Source organism: Argiope bruennichi, chromosome 11, assembly GCF_947563725.1.
Source record: "Argiope bruennichi chromosome 11, qqArgBrue1.1, whole genome shotgun sequence".
Taxonomy (NCBI): Eukaryota; Metazoa; Arthropoda; class Arachnida; order Araneae; family Araneidae; genus Argiope; species Argiope bruennichi.
In genome coordinates, this window is record NC_079161.1 from 51622975 (window position 1) to 51643047 (window position 20073).

At 26.3% G+C, this 20073-nt stretch overlaps 1 protein-coding gene across 2 annotated transcripts in view; it reads right to left on the minus strand.

The window, feature by feature from the left end:
* LOC129957028 (thyroid adenoma-associated protein homolog) overlaps positions 1 to 20073 on the minus strand; it is a 98305-nt gene that overhangs the window by 70002 nt on the left and 8230 nt on the right. For both annotated transcript variants that reach the window (XM_056069137.1, XM_056069140.1), the window contains exons 5-11: positions 17006 to 17694; positions 14007 to 14116; positions 12865 to 12954; positions 11087 to 11255; positions 8123 to 8216; positions 2359 to 2592; positions 611 to 763 (exon numbers count right to left, since the gene is read on the minus strand). In XM_056069137.1, the coding sequence (XP_055925112.1) occupies positions 611 to 763; positions 2359 to 2592; positions 8123 to 8216; positions 11087 to 11255; positions 12865 to 12954; positions 14007 to 14116; positions 17006 to 17694 (1539 nt within the window). The remainder of the gene's footprint in view (positions 1 to 610; positions 764 to 2358; positions 2593 to 8122; positions 8217 to 11086; positions 11256 to 12864; positions 12955 to 14006; positions 14117 to 17005; positions 17695 to 20073) is intronic.

Consider the following 20073-nt stretch of genomic DNA (forward strand, 5'->3'; position numbering starts at 1 on the left):
TGGGAAAAAAATTTCGTCCAAAAAAAATCCCAAACAAAAATGAAACGTTTCTTTAATAATGATATTTTCTGCAATAATTTGTGCTTATAAAAATTGGAAGATCTGGAAAAAAATAATTCCCAAATTGTTCTACATTACTCACAGAAAATATACCTCTAAATTGTATAACAGAATTTGCAATATTCTTTCATAAATTCATAATTTCTATTTTCAATCAGTTTCAACTTTGCTTTCCAAGGTAAGAATTCATTAATTTAATCACCCTTAAAGTTCTGGTAATTTATCTACTTACCTCCAAAAATAATTACATTTTCTATTTATTTTGTAAAATATCTACAATAATAAATCCTTTTTTATGAATCAATACTGTAAAATCATTAATACACCAAAAAGACAGATAATGGACAGCCACAGATATGTCATCATAAAAGAAATTTACATTTCCTAGTTTTATTGGAACAAGAATTTCCTCTTAACACCAAAAGTATTAAATTTCAATTTTTGTGCAGATGACTTAAAAATTTAAATGTGTATCAGGACATATAAATCAAAAGTATGAATAAAAAGCCTACATCATTTTATTATATAATAGCAAACATGTAACACTCACTAGATGGTTTTTCCTTTCGCTTATTGCCCTGAGGTGATACAATTAGTACATCAAAAATAATATTTAATATGCTAAGTGAAATTCGACGGCGTTGAAAACATGCTCCAGGGAAAGTGTTCAAAACAGCAGTTTCTACTAACCAATCAACAAATTCTAGATAAATAAGAGAACAAAGCTATATTAAAATACAACTAAATAATACCATACCTCATCAGATACAATATAACAGAAATATTAGAATCTCATAATCAAACTATTTTGAATAAAAAAAATCATTTGAAAAAAAAAACTGTTCATAATAAAATATCTTGTAATAATTAAATAACTCAATGTACATCATTGAATCAATATCAACTTGGAAACAATAGCTTAATTAACATCTTTATTCATTTTCTTACTTATTTCAATTTGTATTCTTTGATAAAAATAAACCAATTTAATAAAAATATTGTATGTAAGAATTAATGCCAAGCCTCGTCTTCATAATTCTACTTTTCTATTTATAGCATATTAGGAAATAAATCATATTATTTAATAATCAATAATAATTATGTAAAACTAAATTTCATTTATTTTATCAAAAACTTTAAGGATCTTTTCATAGAATACCTTGAAAGGATATAAAATGTTATTTTACACTTAAAAATACTGCTTCAATAAATTCTGTCCACATGTTCTGTAGTTTGTAGGATAAAAGTTTATTTTATTAGTACTATGTTATATTGATATAATTGTATAACAAAATTAAATGACACCTGCAGCAAGCATTTTTAACTTTTTTTTTTTAAACTCATTGTATCATATTAGGATTTAAAAAAAATGAACAAAACTGTTCTAGATCATTGTAATACCACCAATAATGAGAGAAACACATTGTAATCCCATGCCAATGAATTTACATAACTTCAGGTAATCTCTACTAATAATAAATGATGAATGTCTGTATATATGTGTCTCTCTGTATGATAATGTTGTATAGGCCAGGCCATTTGACCAACAGCCTCCAAATTTGAAGCATACATACTTTAAATTTAAAAATGTGCATTTGGAGAAATTAAAATTTTTTTAACTAAACAAAATTTAAGCTGAAATTTGAAATCAGTGACAACTTTTAAAAATATTAACACACAAAAAAGATTTTATATTATTTAAAAAATAAATAAAATCGTTTTAATGATGTCAATTTAATAGTTGCAAGATTTTTCCTGACTTAAGGTAATTTTTTAAATATATAAATATATATATATTATACACATTTGCCAAACTTCCAACAATACTTTACTTAAAATTGAAACTGTTTATATCTATATATATTAAATATTTACTTATGTGATTTTTTGAGATTTTTGAAAACTAAGGAAGGATTCTACTTAGTCACAAGGCAAATAAAAAGTGAATATATAATACTGCAAGAATTAGAACAGAAATGAATAAAATAATTGTACTTTTTAATAGTGCTGTGACGTCAATGGAACTTGCCTCTATTAGGAATATACACAATGAACAAAACATATGTAAAATAGCTCGATTTAATATCTGAGAGACAACTTGACAGAATCATGGACATAAAATTATATCCAATATATTACCAATATTCCCCATGAACAAACAAGTCCTCCTCAAAGATGGCTAATTGAAATAATAAATACTAATCATTACATTTAAACAAATTATTGAAAAAGGATAATGTTATTTTAGAGCTCACAAATCGATTAGAACAAGACAGAAATAAATAAAAGAAAATTTACCAAGCTCGATTTGATTAAGTTCCAATCGCACATTTCTGACTTTCAGACGATGTTCTGGAATCAAATGTGCATCCTTGACTTTTGAGCGATACTCATGGACTAAGCTGTCACGAATTCTAACAAGCAGCACTCTTAACTGTGATAAAAGCAACTGTTGGAATGGAGTGGAATCAATATTTAGATTTGAGATAATGAAATCTTTTAAAAGTATCAATTCAGCTTCTGACAGTGCCTCTAAAAAACAATAAAAACTTGTAAGGATAACAGATAATACTATGAAGAAACTACACAAATTTATTAATTAGAATTACCTTCTTCAAAAAACAAATTGATACAAAATGGTACCACAAAAGCTCCATATTACACAAATAAACATATGAATGCTGCATAAGATCTAATGTTTAATTTTTAAACATGAAATGAATTGTCAGAACCTATTAAGAATTTGTACATGCATTTTCTGTTATCTGCTCATTTTTATTTGCTGAATGATAAGTAATAATTAAATAAAATGTATGCTAAATTTAGATATATACACAGAAATAATAACTACAGAAAATCTTCGAATGAAACATATATTAAAAAATTCTTTAACACTAGTCACCCTTCATAAAACACATATTAAAGACACACAACTCAAAATTAATGCTTTGGATAAAGGGGCTTATTTATTTCTTCAAGAAATTATGATTTGATTTTTTTTGTTATAATAGATAAACTGCATCAGTTCAAGAAGTATAAAATTAAACTGTATAAAATGATATTTTTTCAGAAATTAATCTGCTACCTACATATAACAAACATAAAACATAAAGTCATAAAAAAAAAAAAAACTCAAGGGGACAAGTTTGTTGAAATAGACAAACTGATCAATTGAGTTAATTAACATGGTTAATTTATACAGTTAACATGGTAATTTATACGGTTTAGTTAATTAACTACTACATTGAAATTTCTCATTAAGGCTATCATTTTTTTTTTTTACTGAATCAATATGTCATTATGAAATTAATTAACCTCTCAATAGAATTTTATGAAATTCTGATGAAAATTTCGCGAGTTATATGGTATTGAAAAAGATGCTTCCAATGTAAAATTAGATTTATGAACTTTTGTTGACACCTCAGAAATTATTATGCATTTCTAAATCATTTTTTTCACTCACTTAAAAAAATTATAATTCCATAGAAACATGAAATAAATACATAAATATCACAAACTTAAAATTTCATATGAATTTTTAAAGATGAATGTGGGGAAAAAAACAAATTCTAACAAAGCAAAATTTTTGCATGCTAAAATGCCAGAATTCAAAAAATTGTGCGCATATTCCAATTAATTTTTGAAACATTCACAAAAATTGTAAAATTCCAATGGTTGATTTGCAATACCCAGTTTTTGAGAGACCATATATTAAATTTATTTGGATATATATGTCTACTTTTTATGAAGCATGAGCTTTAATGATTATTACAATATTGCAATAAATCATCATATCAGATGATTTTAATTTACAAAAATTTTGCTTTCTTTATAGAAATGTTTTTTTATTCACTCAAACAATATAAAATTAGATTACAGGACAGATTGACTGTTGGAATGTTTAATTAGTTTTTACTCTTTACCGGTAGTTAATAGTAGTTTGCAAGTAAATAAAATAAAGACCCAAGGCAATCCATATCTTTTTTTTTACCATTTAGTAAATTAATTAATGCTAAAATAATTAAATTAATTAGCACATATTACCTATATATTAAATGGTTTAATGTTGAGAATTTATTCAAATTTCTTTAATTAAATGGAGAATATTTTAAAAATATCCTAAAAATGATTTGTTTACAATTATGAAATAATCTCCTCTTTGCAATTGTGTTTATGTGGGGGGGGGGACCCCACATTGTTTTTAAACCTCTAGTTCAAGATATTGTATCATGATAATGCACTGACTCATTTCATCTTGATTACATCAGCCATTGCATAACAAGAGCATCACTCTGACATTCTTATAGTAGCAAACTGAGTAATTTTTTTATCCGAATAACAACTGTTTTCATCTGAAAATAAAAGTCTGTTCTTTTAATAAAAACTGATGATTTCATTGGCTTAGCGTACTTTACATCACACCAATCAGCTACTTTTTGAGACAAAAAAAAAAAAAAAAAAAAGGTTAAACAATATAATTCATTTGCCATAAAAATTAACATTATGATAATTTCTTATAGAGGGATCAAATAATAATCTATATACTTATAATAAAGCTCACTGTGTGTGTGTTGGCGCTCTACAGGCCAGGTCATTTGACATAAAGCTACCAAATTTGGTACATGTATACCTTAGAGGTCGGGAATGTGCACCTGGGGTCCCTTTTTTTGAAATTTTAATTATAATTTTAATTATTAATTAAAAACTAACTTTCCCGCCAAAAAAATCTTCCATTTTCCCCACCGCCAACTTTTCCGCCAAAATAATCTTCCATTTTCCCCAACGCCAAATGATTTAGGCTTTAGTTCTTTTTTTCTCCCAACAGTAATGAGGCTAGGGTTAAGATTTTTCGGCGGATTATTTCAAACGATTCTGTTTATTTTCTTAATGTTTTATGCATTTAAAATTAAACATTGTTAATTAATCCATGTTTCAGATTCATTCTGAAGTACTTTTGAATTAAAATAACACAGAATAAAGGAAATTTAAAATGTCTAATCTGCATAGCGTTACCCCAACTGGCGTAGAAAAATTCACGCATTTGCGTTACCGTAAAAGGCGAAGAAAATTCACGCATGCGCACTGTGTTCTGATTGTTGGCATGGCAACCATTATCAACGGAGGATTTAAATTACTTTTAGGTTAGTTGTATGCTTTTGTAAGTAAATTGTATTTATGTTAGTTACATATTTTTTGTATATGCTTATAGTTTTAAGTACATCGTTTTTTAGGTAGTTTTTTTTAACCTGTTTACAATGATTTAAATTATTTTTAGGTTAGTTGCATGCTTTTGTAATTAAATTGTATTTATGTTAGTTATATATATTTTTTATATATGCTTATAGTTTTAAGTACGTTGTTTTTTAAGTAGTTTTTTTTAACCTGTTTTCAATGATTTAAATTATTTTTAGGTTAGTTGCATGCTTTTGTAATTAAATTGTATTTATGTTAGTTATATATATATTTTATATATGCTTATAGTTTTAAGTACATCGTTTTTTAAGTAGTTTTTTTAGACCTGTTTTCGACCGATTATTTTAAACGATTCATTTTATTTTCTTAGTGTTTGATGCATTTAAAATGAAACATTGTTAATGAATCGATCTGTTCATGATGAATCTGAGAAAATTTTGTTGACAAATTCTTGCGATATTACATAAATTAAGAAAGATATTCTTTAGTGCCCATAAAGTTTAAACGTTCAGTGACTCTATTATCAGTAATCATATTATTAAAAAAAATGCTTTGTTTCAGTAAAAAAATATTATTATATTAATTGCAGATTAATCCTTTACACTTTAATTTAAAGCATAAATTCTACGAGGGGTAACTGAAAATTAGAGAGATACATATCACGTTATGACTGAAGGCCTTTATAATATTATGAGTGAATTATATGACTATCAAAATTTGAAGTTTTAAAATATTTTGCTGAAGAATCTATTAAAGTTGGAATTGCATAAAATATTTAATTATTAAAATTTTAACGAACATTAAGATTGGCGAACCGGCTGGTCGCCAAAGGCGGCTAGTAATAAAAAAGACTAAATGATGATTTTTAAAGTAATGGAAATGTTACACAATATTTAAATAAAAAGAAATATACTTATATTTTGAAATATCATACTTAGAAATCTGAGTTGTATTGTATATTTGTTTCTCTGAAATTTCTGGGATAAAAATGCAAAAAATATCTTTTTTTTTTTGCTATTAACAAGTTGAGATTTACTTAATACATAGACCGTTGGGTTGCTCTTTTTGGGTGCAGTTTTTGGCAAATAAAATTAAGTATATCTCAAGAATTATTGCGAATTTCGAAATGAAATTTGATACACATACATAAAAAGACCCGCTGAATTGAAAACTTTAACCTAATTAAAAAAAAATTTGAGTTCTATAACGGAAAACTTTTGAGATAGTAGATAATTAACTATGTTAATTAACTTGACTACTAAGTTCGTCTATCTTAATATATTTGTCCTTTTAATCCATCCCCTAAATTCCATTGACACCAATTTTGTGAAGATGTAACAATAATTGACAAAGTGAGTGAGTTTTTTTTTTGTTGTTAATGACTATACATAGCACAAAAATCGCTATACAAAAGTTTCAGGCGAAACATTTTTACAACTGCATTCAATTTAGCGTATTACTAATTGAGGAACTGCAAAATATTATTAGAAATACTCAGATGAGTCACTAAAAATTCCATTCAGACAGAGACAAAAAAATGTTAAGAAAATTAAAGGTGTCAAACAGAAAGTTTAACTGAGTGCAAAAATAGGCTTAATCATCACTAGAAAAGTAATCAGTCTGATTTACTTAAGGGAACTAATGCCTAAATCTTCCAAAATTATTTACCTACATAAATGGTTATTGAATTCTTTTTTTTAAAAATTATTTTTAATGATATTAATTATAATCTACAATAATGTTAAAATATTATGAAATTTAAACTCATTTATCAAACATCCAGTTGTGCGCTTGTGTAAATTTTAAAATTATGATTAAACAATTGCTTTTTATTGGATATTAACACCAAAGTAGGAATTTCATTTCTGCTTTTTTTGCAATTTATAACTTTTTAATTTATGCCTACAGTAATTTGCAGCAGAACGATACAATTAAATCCACATTTTTTAATTGTACCAAACAGCAAGATGAATGAAAAAAAAAAAAAAATATTCTTCCTTAACCTTTTAATAATAAATAATAACATGGGCAAATAAGCTAGTTGCCAAAGGCAGCTAGCTACTTATAATTCTGCAGAGTTGTAGAAATGTATTAAGAGTAGCAACAAATGTTCTATAATATTTAAGGTTTATAATTAAAAAAATGAAGCTGAAAACAAAAATTTTAAAATAAAAATTCCTCTTGGCGAGCTGGAAGGCAAAGGTACATTCCTTTACATCTAAGTCACTATCTGGTAACATAAATTGTTGATGTTAGAAAAGGTAAAAATTAGGGCTTGAAAATCACTTTTGAACCCCTAACTTCTAAGATATTGCAGATATCGAAAAACTTTAAATACAAAAATCGTTCATCTTAATGAGGCACTAATTTAGCTAATTGGATTAATTTTTCTATCTTCAATATTAAGAAAGTTATAACAAAATGAAAATTTCAACCACTCATTTCCCTGCTCTTTGAGCTAGATTGGCCAATTGCAAACTCACTTGAGATTTTTAAATTTCTAACGACATATTCCAAGTCAATTAAAATCTAGTTATTCTGTTCGCAACATGTGCAAAGTATTATATATAGAGAGAGATAGATATATATAAACTTTTGAAAAAAGGGTGCTTTTAAATTTTAGGGACCTTGATCAGTAAAGAACTGAAGAAATTTTCCTGAAGTCTTGTCATGAGAGCTTTTCTATAAGAATCTATCTAAAAAATGATGATTATTTATAAATATGTTTTGGATCCTTGAAATTATTTTCAGCAATTTCCCATTATTTTGAAACTATAACCAAACTAAACCAAAAAGCATTTAATAAAAAATTTGTAAAGAAAATTATAAAACTGTATTGTTAAAAAATAGTTATTTACAGTTAATTTACCTGATTTTTTTGAGGAACTGCATAAAAAAGATAGAATTTCATTTCTAAGTTGAACATCCTGATGATGCAAATATTTCCGAATAAGATTCAACTCCTAGAAAAAGGTAAAAAAAAAGTTACAAAGATTATGCATTATAAAGAAGTATGATTACATTCAGTTTTTATATTTGAAATGTGATTGATGATTATTTGGAATATGCACATTTTATATTTTAAATACAAAATTTTCAATCTAAGAAATGGTTGCATTTGTCATGATTTTTAACAAGGTTTAAAAACCTTAGAATGGAACTTTATATGAGGAAGAACTGTTTCATGGCAGTTTTCATTTCTTTAATAGTCTATGCATCCTCGGAGTGCTGAAAAAGAGTGGAAGTTCTCTGGCACCGTATCAGGAATGTTTTCCCAAAATAGTTATGAAATATTAACTTTTGGCATGAATTTACATTTCTACTGAATCTATTGCATCATTCTTGTCAAGTTTTTTAGTGAATAATCCCTGGCATGCATTAATAGTATCCAAAAATCGAATTTGTGTTTTAGACATGTTTTTCTCAACAAATTGAGACAAAAAATTGCCACAAAACTGCACTTGTAGTCACAAAATCCCATGCCAAATTTTATATATTTATCATTCTGTTTTTGAATTATCGCATTTGCATTTTTCTGAAAGTACAGACTGACAGACAATTAACCCACGGTTGGATTTAGCTCAAATTTTGAAAGTTGTCTACAATAGGAATCCTAAATCCTCGAACCAAATTTTATATATCTAGCTCTCTTTGTTTTGTAATTATTGTGTTAACTCATATTCAAACAGCCAGACAGACAGACTTCCTCTGAACAGAGTTTTCTCAAAATTTGACAAAGATCAACAAATTACATGTAAAAAATTCAACTTTCTAGCTGAAAGCATTTTTCAGTTATGTTTATACCAGACAGACAAACATTTTCTAAGTATGTGTTTTTTGAATTAGGAGGTTTAAAACATGAAGATTCATCAAAATCTTGAGTTCGATTTTTTTTGAAGATTATTATATTTTCTCTAAACTACATACACGAGAAAGTAAAAAAAACACTTATAGAGTTAAATTAATGTCAGATTAGCAAATTGTAGTTGAAAAATCACACAAAATTTTGTTGTAAAATTGAAAATTAAACTAGCACAATTTCATTTATAAAATATTCAAATTAATTTAATATTGTTACAAAATTTTTCTACTACAAATGCCGCCAATAAATCGTAATGACGCAGCACATTTAATTGCTAGTTCAGCAGCTTTCTTGCTGTCTAATCCTCCAGTTTCTCTACTTGTCGGCAACTCCGACTACTCTCCACACACCACTTCTCACGATTCACTGCAGCTTCAGAGTGCCCATCTTTTATAGTTCTGGGAGGCGGGGCTAGAATCTTCAAACCAATCAGGACGTATCAGAATGTATCTCTGTTCCTACTGGATGAATCGTGAAACTTCTCGAACTTTCCAGTATGATCCATTTTGTCGCCAAGCTCTCAGGTCATTGACGCACAGGACAGATCTTACATAGGGTTTTAACGGTTTTTCCCAGGATGACACTATTTGCACAGGGTAGCAAAATTACAGATTTGTAATATTTTTTTAATGTAAGGCTTTTTAATTTTTTAAATACAGATCATACAAATATTCTAGACACCAAAAGATTATTTTTCAGTGAAGGGGGGCAGTTTTTAAAAGTAAGGGACATCCCATGGTAGAAAAAGTTCGGTTTTCCCAATAAAACAAACTAATTCAGTTTGTATTACATTTACTTTTGGATCTATTTTTTTTATGGGAGTAATGATTTTCTTGCTTATATTTCATTAAGCATAATTTTTGGAATTCAATTCCTGATTACAATATGCAATTTGAAAATAGAATTTTATTAATCAGAACACAAAATGCTATCCCACTGCTCAGATGCATTAAAGCTTTGAAGAATAATCACCAGTGTGGATTTCTTTAATTTCAATTACTATATAAATAACATGTTAAATTAGTATTTTAAATCTTTTTTTTTCCATTAAATATTATGTGTTTATGCTTCAAATGATTTAAGATTTTAAAAAATTGATCCTTGGTTATTGGACTTGGAATTTATAGGGAATGATTTGTTAAGATTTAATATCCAAATCAGATAAGATAATATGCCAATTATTTTGACAATACTTTTGATATATATAAACATAATTAAAAGTATTCAATTTCAAAATTTAAGTTTTTGCAAAATTAATAGCTCTGTACACAAACCACAGTCCCATATGTTGTACACATATATATTTGGTGGGAATGTAAATAGAATTTAAGATAACCTAACTATAAAGAGGAACTTTAACAAAGCTTTTTGATTTGGAACATATTATAGGAATCTATAGGAAAACTATTAATACTTTTTATATTAAAATAAATTCAAAGAAATAGATTTCAAGATATGACTAAAAACATGCTATTTCTAGAATATTTTTTAATAACTAATTTGAGATTTTTTTTTTTTTTTTTTTTTTTTTTTTGCTAATAAAAGCGATAATGAGTGGAGAAATTTAGAAGAGAGGGACATTGAAGATTTTGTACTGAACTTAACATATAAATTTGCATGATGATGGATATTTCCATAATACTGTTTTTTAATTATTTTATATTAGGAATTTTTAAAACATTTTTCTATTAAATCTAGAGTCTGAATTATATTACCCTGATTTATTTCACGCACGCACACAAAATCATACAAAGGGTCAACAGCCATTAGATATCTGTAAAACCCCTTTCCTTACTATGAAACTAACTACACAGGAAAGCAATTTTACAGAATCGCAACAATAAATCCGATAATACGGAATCAAGGTTTATACGCGCAAACATATTTTGAATGCCCTTTGAAATTCTAACACTATTTAATTATCTTATATAAGAAAATAATAATATGTAACTGATTTTTTTTATACTTAACCTTATCTTTTGATTCACATATTCCAGATTCTTTGGCAATGCGCATTAGCATTAATGTTGGAGCAATATAATCCTCTGATTCAAATACATCCAAAAGTAGATCATAGGAATTAGGTATGGTATTGAAAGTCCACGGTAATATAAGATTAGTAACACCCTGGATAATTAACCTAAGAAAAGAAAAAAATTTCGATAAAAATAAATATTTATGTGAACAAGTGACCTTTTAATAAACTAAACTAAATACAAATTAACCTGCATAATTTATTTTCATGAAAACTGATACTGATATACTGTATATTTCATTATTAGATATAAAAGAAAAGATTTTAATCTTTACTAATAATAAGAGACAATATGTATGTATGTCTGTTCTCTACATGTCAGACTGATCAAAAGTACAAACATTCTTTTGAAGATAGGAATGTGCACCTCAGTGTTTATTACATTTCAATCAAAATTTTAATAATTAAAAAAGAATCCTGATGCATTTTCTCACAATAACTTTCACAAATAATCATGTCAACATTTTAAAATTATATATATATATACTGCAACACATAAAAAATGTTTTTTGATAAGAGTTTTTCAAAAATATTTTTTAACATGTTTTCAATGATATGTTTTATTGTTGCACAGAAATTTAAACTGTTTTCATTGTTTCATTAAGTATTTTTTTTTTCATTGCAGAAGATAACAGAAGAAAGGTTGTATTTATTATCTAGATAATAAATCTGATTAGGTTTATTATCTAGAACAGATAAATAAGGAAAATTCCTGATAAATAAGAAAATGAACTTTTAGGACTGTGAAAGGCACTAAGCAATTAGATTGCACTGATAGTTATGCTTTTAATTGCTCTAAGATGTCCAGTAACCTGGCATCATTAGGAAGGTTCATATATACAGCACAGAGAACAAATACCAAGGCATAAAAATAACACAATTTTAATCATAATTTGGTCTTAAAAATTATTTATGCAGGGTATTATGAACATCAAGTCATGCATAATAATTTTTTTTATTGGTATTAAACATAACCAATATTACTGGCAATCAGCTGGCTGCCAGAGATGGATAGTATTAAAATATAATTTAGAAGTCTTATTCCTGTTTTGAATTATATTTAGTATAAAGATGACAGTAAATTGGCATTGAATGTCAATTAATTATTGAATTATTTTATCTATTCATATGAAAAGAAAAGAAAAGAAAGAAAGTGGTGTACTTTCAAAGTAAGGAATGTCCATTTTCAACCAGATGTTAATTCATTGTCTGATTGCTTCTTTCTTTTTATTATTTTTTTAAGTAAAATTCATCAATCAAAGCATTCAAATGTGTGATTCAATCTATTTACAAACAGAAAATATAATTTCAACATTTTTTTAAAAATAAGAATTCAACATAAAAAATGTGAAGAAAAATTACAATAAATTATATGAAAGGAAAGAATGAATGATGAGAATATATATAGTTAGAAATTTGTACATACATAAAATACATATATCTTACCGAAGACCAGATTTCTTCCATTGATGAATACATAGGGTATCATAATATTTTTATATTCAACATAAAAACTGAAAATTACTAGTTTTTCTTCTCGTGATTTTAATCAGTGATAGTTATTGGATTATTATTATTATTATGTTCAGGATATTTACATCTGTTTGATTTCAAATCTTCTACCATAAAATGTAACTCAGACACAAGTTAAAACAATATCTTTCAATAACTTCAGTAGTCAACAATATGAAGGAAACTTTGGCAAAACACTCACTTATCATCACAGACAAGAGATGCAACAATAGGTGTTTTCCAATAAAAGCACCATTCTCTATGTAAAGATTCCAAAGACTTATTATTTTTCCTGCAAGAAAAAAAAATCAAATTAAAACGTTTTTTCCTATTAAACGTATTATAAAAATAATTTACAAATAAAATCTATAAAAATCTCTCATGGGAAGCTGTAAGGCAAAAGTAGATTTCCTATCATATAAATGTTTTTAAACTCCTTTCAATCTGAGACAAAAATGATGAAATAATGTATATTGAAGTAAACATAGATAACGATTTTATTATTATTGTGTAATTCAGCATTTATTGCAAAATAAATATTTAGTAACAAATATTATAAAAATAAAACACAAACAGGCTTGTTTCAAAATTTAAAATATATTGTTGAGAAGTCTAGAAGTTTTTTCACTTATAATGGGGAAGAACATTGTCTACTTTTCTTAATTAATAATGAAATTAAGATCTTATCTTTGAACTTTTAATTATTTTAAACTGATATATTAAAATTGAAATATATCATCAGATTTTTTAAAAACATTCCTTTAATAAGACTGTAACAGTAGTCTCTTTTTAATGCATTGTACTCTCCGTAATGCGGCAAACATCAGACAAAAAGATAACCATATTAGGCAAAAGTTTTGGATAACAAGGTTAATTTAAATATATGCAATAAAATATTAAAATTTATATTTATTGCACACCATATTAAATTTTTCACACCATACACCCACTACAAGCAAACCCGTTTCCTTTATGGACTTAGTGGAATTGAAGTTTCGTGACAATTTTATATATATATATATATATATGGTGAATGATACAATAATTAGTGCAAAACTGCAGAAATTTTTCCAAACTATTGTAATAGGTACTGTAGTCTTCCTATAAGGAATCAACTTAAAACAATTCGATTTAATGCATTAAAACATACAACATTTAAGCCTGAATGACTCAATGATTTTCAAATTAATGCAAAGATTCATAATATTATTAGAGGAATTTTTTAAAACTATTTTTCAATTTATAAAAACATAAGTTTAAGAAAAATACATTATTGTTTATTAGAATAATGCAAAAAATTTCTTTATTATTAAAATATTGAGAAATAAAAATTTAGAAACATACTTCATAGACTCAACAATAGATTTATACACTTCGCTAATAGCAGATGCAGCATAATTTGCCTTCAGATTTGATATAATTTCTTTCGGGACATCGGGATACTTCCTTAAAAACTAGAAGAAAAAAAGAAAAAAAAAAAAAAGATTGCACTATCAACTTGTAAGTTATCTTTCTCAAAAAAATATTACAGCTTGCAGACTGTTTTCAAATGAGGTTTCAATATCAATATTGATTCAGCATAAAAACTGATTAATAAAATTTTTCTTGCTTCTCAAATCTGTACATGGAATCAAATATACATCAGAAAATAATTAATAATTTTTTAAAGCATTAAATATGCAATTTAAAAATGCATTAAAATATTATTTTTTTTATAAATTTGAAGAACAATTTATTTTTTGGATAAAGTGCTTAAAATAGATTGTAAAAAATGTATCAATATAAATAAGTCACTATAACACAAGACATTTATTCCATGCTTGCTTTTTCAAAGAAATATATATAATATAAATTCTTTTTTAAAAAAATTGCAATTTTTTTTTAAGAATAAAAAAATGTTTTTAAAATTTTTAAGAATTTCTACATAATAGAAAGACTCTTGAAGATAATGAGGATTTGTATATTTAAGTTCCTTAAACATTGAGAAACAGGCTCTTCAATATAACTGAAAATAATTAACATACTGCTTGTACAAATGGGGAAAAAGAAGTAATTGCCACATATTTCCAAATGTAAGCAGACTGTGTATAAACAAAAGCACTCTTCAAAAATTTATTAAAATTTCAAAATTAGCATAAATTTTTTTTAAAATCTGTAATTTTTAAATATGTCCCTATGAATAGAAACTATTAATAAGCAGATACGTTAGGTAAAATATTTTTTGACCAATTTCTTGTAAAGGAAATCACCAGATGTCCACGACAATTTTAATTCTTGTAACTCTATCTGAACCAAAACACATTTTTTCCCCATTGTTGCCATTATATGATCTGCAATCTTATTTACAATCTTATTTTCGGCACAATTAAAAAATTTTTTTTGTTTGAAAGATGAATGAATCAAACTCTTATACGGCAATTTCAAACTGCAGATGATTGCATTTGCAGAAAATTTTAAAAACAGCATAACTACTTGGTATTTCTCGAAATATCCTTTGTTGAATGCAACAAACCAGAATCATATACAATTTTGAAAGTGAGAACTTATATTTGCAAAAAGAATAATTTATATAATTAATTTTTTAAATTATGAAATATGAACAATGAAAACAAAAATGCCATATTTAATAATATTAAATAATTTATTGTTTGATCCTATTGACAAAAACATATTTTTAGTGAGATTGGCAGATTCATATATAAGCTGACCCCTGTATTTCTAGCTAGAATTTAATGAGCATTTTGGTGATTGTCTTTCATTTCTATAAGATAAGAAATGATGTTAAACATTTCATCTTTTCTGCTAGTGATAATAGAATAATTTAACCACCACTGTCAAAAATATCATATACTTTTTAAAGCAACATGAGATAAATTAACTTTAAATGAAGAAAACTATTTAAATAGAAATTGGTGAAAGAGATTATAATTTAACAAGCAATTCAAATTTACGGTAATATATAACTACAATAAAATTTATATTAAATTTTAAAATAATTGTAAGCTACAATAAAATTTAATAACATAATGAATTCATTATATAAATAGAGTATTTTAAAGTTCCAGGAATAGTTAATAGCACTCAGATGCTGTAAAGCAATACAGGCTAAATTAATTTCAGACAAAGAAAACTATTTAGAAAGATGCTTGTGAAAGAGATTATAATCTAACAAGCAATTCAAATTTATGATATACAATTACCATAAAAGGAAATAATAATATAATGAATTAATTAACTTGTATTTGTTAGTTAAAACTAATAATACAATATTTTTATATTAAACTATAATCTCTTAAATCATTATATAAAAAAAGTATTTTAAAGTTACAGGAATAATAATTAACAGTAGTCAGATGCTGCATAGAATAATTTCTGAATAGAAAGACAAAGAATTGTTTTTAATCATCAAATGAAACAACAATTTTCACATTTCCTCATGTTCATGTCATAATTAACAAAGGATGAGTTAACTTCATCTTGCCTAGACTTTCTGAGAGAAATTATTTTTTATTTTGGCAGTTACACCAGAGCAAAGGGTGGAGTCCTAATAGCTATCATCAGCCATGGCTTAAATCCTCTAACTGCAAAATATGTTCTACCATTGGAATGGGAGTAATCAATCTCCATCCTATTGACATTCCTTCTCCACTGGAAGAAATGATAAACTACTTACTTAACAGTTCTTTCCATCCATGTATTAGTAGGACCCCCACCCCCAAGAAGAAATGATAAACTGCTTACTTATCAGATTTTTTCATTCATGTACTAGTGGGATTCCCACTGAAAGAAATTTTAAACTACTTACTTATTAGATCTTTTCATCCATCTACTAGTCCCTCCCCCCAAGCAGAAATGATAAACTGCTTACTTATCAGATCTTTTCATCCATGCACTAGAGGCATCACCCCAACCCAGGAAAAGATTTAACATAGAGTGATTCAACATAGTATTAAATTAAGAGAAAAAAACTTGTTAAATTTTAGTTTTAAAGGTTAATTTTTAAGTTAATTAGTTTTTAAGTTAATGTTATTTTTTAAGGTTAATGTTAAGGTACATTTAAAATTAAATTTTTAAGGTTACATTTTAGAAATCAAAATCAGAATAGAATTCATAACACCATTAGTTAACTGAATTACTTGTATAAAGTTATTAAGAACAACCAAACCATTTATGCAATCAATACCATTAAAAGTATGTCAAATCGTTAAAAAAAAAAGCATATGCACATTGAATTATGTAGTGAAATGTATTATCATGACATCATTTTTTTATACAAAGTAAAACAACACTATCAAATTTTCTTCACATGTAAAAAAATTAATACAAAAAAAAAATGACCATACCTTTGCATAATCAACAAACTGTAACAGTATAGATAGAACCAAATATTTTCCTTTGATTTTCCAGCTAAGTTTACATGTTTGATTTAGCAAATAGCATGCTAAATCAAAATCACAGTCTTTTAAATCACATTCAGTTTTAGATAAAACTATAAGGAGTTTATAAGCCTCTTTCACAAAAGCACTGATTCCTTTTATGGGACTTTCCCAGTTCGATTCTAGAAGATATAAAGTTTTTTTCACAATCTGAGTGTCAGATGAGAAATATACATCTAATCTATGATCATCATCACTGAAGAGCTTATGGAAAAATTTTTGACATGTTTTCAACCAGTTGACAAGTGTGCTGAATGCATGATACTGATAACTACATGGTGTTAGACAAGATAGATAGATGGAATTAAATATTGCAATCAAAAAGGGCTTATGATTGAAAAATCGTGATCTGAAAGGGAAAAGATTTGTCCTTTGGCATGATAATATTCCATGTAAAACGGCAATTTGATGAAATGTGGGAATTTTTCCTTTGTCAAGGTGAACTTCATCCTGGACGAATTTTTGCATCATACTAACTAAATCATTTTTTTCTTCAGAGGAATCAGATGGAAATTCTTTGATTTGCTCAGCAAAAAACGAAATGTTTACTGCATTCATTTGAGCTTCATTTTCGGTAAAACTATCCTGAACTGCACCTAAAAAGCAAATAATAGTATTTAAGAAAATGGAATTTCAAGAGAATTGATTATAAATTTATACTAATTAATATAACAATGCAATTTCAATCTAATTTAAAGATTTGTAGTTATTAGTTTTGAAAAAATTTATTACAAAACAATCGTCTTACATAAAAATTCTTTCATATAGTTTTTTATTCATATGAAACGAACGTTCTATTTCTGAAATTGTTTTTCAGATATCTGGGAAAATGAAGATTAATTTAATAATGAATTATAGAACAAAAAATATAGTACTACAATAAAATTACAAAGTTAAATAAAATGAGTATGTAAACTTTTATATTATAACAAGAGAAAAGTTAACAATTACTACTCATTCAATTTTTGAAAAATGAAGTTTATTAAAAGCTTTAATAAATAATTAAAAAAACAAACCTCTTTTAAATCTATATACAAAAATAAATTTAAAAAATTTCTTGCTTTAGCTTTAAAAAAATTACAGAAAAACATGATTATATATTTTATGAAAGAATGAAATTGATTTCACAATTTCAAATTTTTATAAATAATGGAAAAAAAAAATTAATGAAGTTAGAAAAATACCAGCTCTACAGTTAAAAGTAAAAGAAAGAAAGAATATGAACAGTTAATGCATTTTCTTAATTTGCACGATCAGTCTCTTCAAAATTTTCTCACATATTTTCTAATAAAGATATTATTTCAGAGAAATCTGATATGGCATTGGCGTACATTAATTATGAAATATTAACCTCTCACATGAAATTAGCATTTTTACTTAATCTATGACATGATCTTTGTCAATTTTTGTGACAATTAATTTCTGGCATGTGGTTAATAATATCCAAAAATCAAATTTGTATTTCAGACTCGATTTTTTTCTCCAATCGATTGAAATTAAAATTTGACACAGAACTACATTTGTAGTTAAAAAATCCAATCCACACATACATGTATAGACACACACACAAACATATATATGTGGATATTATATATATATATATAAAAAAACATTGGTTATTGAAAGCCTATAGCTTTAAGTTGTTTCAACATATTAGAGTTTACATAATAGATTAAAGCAATTACAGACTGTAAATATTACAATTCAATATAATACAGCAACATTTTTTAATGTTATTCAAGAAATTGAGGGATATATTAATGATATCAATGATTTAATGTGCAATAGACTAAAGAGGCTTCGCTGTAAGTGTTTTCATCAGCATCTCCCATGTTCGATATTTGGGAATTCAAATTCTTACTTTCATACAAATTGTTTCTATTCCTTGGGTGCACAATGTCTCGATTTATATACTAAGTATTTGATTGGTTCCGACATTGTGCGAAAGCATATACATCAGGAATATGCCTCTCATTTCGGTAAATTTAATTAGTCAGTTGTTAGCTTTTGTTTGTTCACTCAAGCATTCTTCAGCTAATTTGCTTAGATTTTTAGTTGAAATCGAGATAATGGCTCTTAAATTCATATTAGTTAATAACAAATATATTCTTTTGATATCTTTTCCCAAGCACTGTATCCACCGAACTTTGCTAAAAATTTCTTCCATCAATGGTTATAAATCCAGAATATTTCAGATTTCGAGTTCAAAGAGAAAGACGACATTTAGTTTTCCTCATTGTGTGAATTTTCCAATTTTCAGTCAGATTTTTTTCACTTTCAAAGACTTCAAGAAAAGGAAAGTGGGTTACATAAGCAATACAGGAAATTTATTAAATTTATTCAAGTTGAACATTTTAAGTTGGTTTATTCTTTAGATCCTGATTTTGCAGGCTAATAGAGACGTCAGAATCTCTATGGGAGGGGAGGGAGAGGGTACGTTAATAAAGTTTGATAAGCTCCCAATTTCGTGGCATATACTTTTACTTTATACCTACTTTTGATATATTGCATCAAAGAAGCTGCAATAAAATTTTGCCATTCATCTATAGAAAATCACAGGGCAAAGCATATTCACTTTTTAAGAAACTTAGTCGAAAAGAATTTTCTACAAATATAATATATCAATAATAATAATAAAATAGCAGATATATTTATTAAACCCTTTCTAATTGTTAAGTCACGATCAGAACTTGCAAATTTTGAGTATTTTTATAAAGAAGTAATTGGTACGAGAAGGACTCCTGTTTGAAATTAAGATTCTTACTTTCATGGAAATTGTTTCTATTCCATGATTCATCATGATTTATTTACTAAGCATTTGATTGGTTGTGAAGTCCTGCACAAGGAGGAAATTTTGTATTTTGGTGACCTTAGTAAGATTATGGTTATTTTTGTTTGTTCACTCATTCCTCAGATAGTTTGTTTATATTTTTAGTTCAAGCGAAGGTACTGTTCGTTTCAATATCCTGAGACGA